Below are 3,284 nucleotides of genomic sequence, written 5' to 3' on the forward strand. Positions count from 1 at the left end.
TGATATTCACCGCCCAGTCGTGCGTTGGGTCCTACCACGTTTCAGTGAGCCCCACTATGTCTGGCTTGGTGTCAGCTAGCAGGAGGGGAAGTTCCTTTTGCTTGTTTCCCATACTACGAGCGTTTGTGTAGAGGCATTTGAGGCCTCCTGTGGATGTGTGCACTGGCCCCTAATCACAGCATTGCCCTGGCCTCTGTTGCTTACCTGTGTATATGTTCCGCTCGTCGGTCTAGGCTGGGCTGTACTTGTGAGTGCTGCTTGGTTTAGATCAACTACCTCCAGGAGTCAATGGGGAAGTCAGTTTTCATGGCCCATTTGACCCCTGGTCTCTGCTGAAAGCAACAGAAAGGAGGGCATTTGGGGCTAACTGTGGTGGAAGTTTCATTCCCAGGATGCTGGACTCAGACTCAACTTTATTGCCCACTGAAGACAACTGCTCTTATTTAGCTCTTGTTAAACATGAGGTTCTTTTGGCTCCTTTTCACTCTGAGTTTAAGGCACTACAAAGTGGTTCAAGGATAATGCTGTATAAGATGTGCTTGTTCCCCTTGCTGGTTGCTGCTATTCCTCACTTGTAGACAACTGAAGCAAGCGAGATGATTGCCCCAGCTAAATTCTGTCATGCCCATTTCATACCTTCGCAAGCAGTCTGTGAGCGTGGTGGTGCCCGATACATGGCTCTCCCCATTCACCACACTGCCATCGCTCCCAGGACTCAGCGGCCAGAACGGAGTGGAGGAGCCTGGCAAATCCAAACTGATGTCCCAAAATGGGTCTATTGTTGTGGAAACACCACTGGAAAACAGTTGAACATTTAGCTGCCGGAGTTAAAAATAACTATCTCCAAAACGTCACCTCTTGTAGGGTGCAAACTACACAGTTACAAGAAAAAGCAATCAGTTCTACTTCGCCCCTAGAGGGCGCCCAGGTCACAGAAAGCATGTGCAACAAAACAGCATTCATTATTTATACAGCCAATTCCTTTGCTGGAGATCTGTTTAAAAAAATATAAAAGGGAGAACTATACATTTTAAGAAATTTATTGCACATATTGGATGCAGGATATAAATTTGGTACAGTTTACTACCTAATGGAACCCAGTGATTTAGGACCAACTGGCTGGGCTATTTAGAGATGCAAAATCTGGCCCTGTCACTGCCATGGCCTGGTCAGGCAAAAGCTCATCTTGATAACTGAATGTCTCCATACAAATAAACTAGTGCAGCAGTTCTTGGCCTGGGACACAGAACTTCGACTCTGTACTAGCTGTATCCAGACAAAAATCCTAGCTCTGCTATGTTGTGCCATGTGGAACTTAATGGTTCATGCAAGGATCTACCACGGTATTTGGAAGTTGAGACCTTAGAGAGTAACAGAATCAAAAAATATACTATGTTCTTGTTCATATTTTTCTAGGAGATGGCTCAAGATAAGTAAATAAGTGGAAGATGATGGGAGAAGTCCCTCAGAACACGTGGCCCTCCTTAAGCATTCAGATTATGGCATGTTTGGCTCCAACCACTGAATTTTCCTTTTTGTTTCCTTCACTCTCTTTTACTAAAAACCTCCTTGAGTTTATAACCTTTCCTCCTTTCATTCAGCTTCACTGATACAAAATATTTTAAATTAAAAAAAAAGGAATTTCTAATTCCACCTTAACTTTGTTAACGTTTCTTTTAATTTTGGCATAATACATTATTCCACTAGCAGCTCCCACAAGAAGCTCTATCATCATGTATGGACTCTGTGGTTCCTCAAGGAAAACATCTCCATTCAACACATTTTTCTACGATTCTCTATCATTTTTGTGGTGAAGCTTCTGCAGGCTTGTCCAGAAAATTAAATACAAAAACAGATTAAAACGAGCGGACTATAGCCATCTATTTGCAGGACAGTGCAGGTGATTGTTGGGAATACTTGATCAGGACAACAAAAACAAAAATGTACTGGCACTCCTACTTCTATATACCACAGTGATGTCCATTTGCTTGAAGCAAGTGCCCTTGTCCAATTGCATAGAACAGAAAACATTTTTCTCCTGACTCCTGTAAGCTTTTATTTCCCACTACCTGAGTTTATGTAATACCAGCCTTCTGGAAACCTTCTGAGATTTGAGGCTTGAAACTTAAGAAAAATAATAACATGGATGAATACTGGAGTCATTTCACTTCAAATCTGATGGCAGCTACATATTCTCCATCAAAAAACAATTGCTCATGGAGCTCTCCTCTTCTGACTTCTGAAATGAACATTTGGCAGGCCAATAAAACACTAACCTAATTGGTAGAAACCCATAATCTTTTTGGTACTTTTCCAAGTAGATTTTTCACTGTGCCTTGATCTACGCTTGCCTTTAGCTGACGCTGTATGTGAACAGTTCTGGTCCTACTGGAATCCTGCTGATATTTTATTGATGGGATAAGAAGGAAAGTCTGTCTGCTCCTGCATTGGCAGATTAACCCCTTTGTGTCTGAATACAGAAATAATAACATTAAACTCACTGGCAGACTTGACACGTGACATCAGACTGCAGTCCGCCTGTGAAGATTTGGTCTATGATGCAGTTACAGTGGTTGGGGTTGTTGGCCTTCTTTCCATTATCATCACCTGAAGGAAAGCAAAAGAAAAGGCTCAAAAGCTAAAAACCCTCAGATGAGCTGTGGTTTGCCTGGAGCCGTGCATTCAACATCTTACATGTATACCACAGGTTTGGAGTCTCACAGATGCTCTTTATGTAAGAAACCCAGGAAAGAAACAAGCCAACCAAACCAACAAAACAGAAAAGGCCTTTCAGAATATAAAATATCCAGAAGGTATTAAATGCACTTGACTGTTTCAACAGGAATGGGGCTCCAAAGCTGGGTGAATAACCAGCCAATCTTCTTTACCTTGAAACAGGCCAGTCTTGCTTTGTCGGAAGATTTGCCCCCCTCTCTCTGGTGTGAGGACTGGCTCCCAAGCTGGCGTTGTTGCCAAGGTGGTTAATGAAAATGACTATTTAAACTTCAAGAACAGGGCCACTGAGTGACATCTGCAGTTAAATTAATGGCCAGCCTTTAGCGGAGAAGCAGTGATTTCCACTTAGGACACACAATTGCATGTTATTTTCTTGCATGAATTTAAAGGACAGGCTTCCGGAGACGACGGCAACAGCCATTTCTAAGGGTGTTTCCTTAATCAGTTTCACAGAGAAAAGGACTAAGGTTGCGTGAAGGCTCCATTAACCTTCGCCTGGCGTCTGGCCCCTATCCTCTCAGCATGCATACGGCCCTGCTGCTCTGAAG

At 43.0% G+C, this 3,284-nt stretch overlaps 1 protein-coding gene across 2 annotated transcripts in view; it reads right to left on the reverse strand.

Annotated features, from left to right (window-relative positions):
• The window catches only part of USP22 (ubiquitin specific peptidase 22), a 187,175-nt gene that overhangs the window by 16,608 nt on the left and 167,283 nt on the right, over positions 1-3,284 (reverse strand). For both annotated transcript variants that reach the window (XM_019541971.1, XM_019541970.1), the window contains one exon: positions 637-795. In XM_019541971.1, the coding sequence (XP_019397516.1) occupies positions 637-795 (159 nt within the window). The remainder of the gene's footprint in view (positions 1-636; positions 796-3,284) is intronic.

Source organism: Crocodylus porosus, unplaced genomic scaffold (genome assembly GCF_001723895.1).
Source record: "Crocodylus porosus isolate Cpor-Errol unplaced genomic scaffold, CroPor_comp1, whole genome shotgun sequence".
In the NCBI taxonomy this organism is placed as follows: Eukaryota; Metazoa; Chordata; order Crocodylia; family Crocodylidae; genus Crocodylus; species Crocodylus porosus.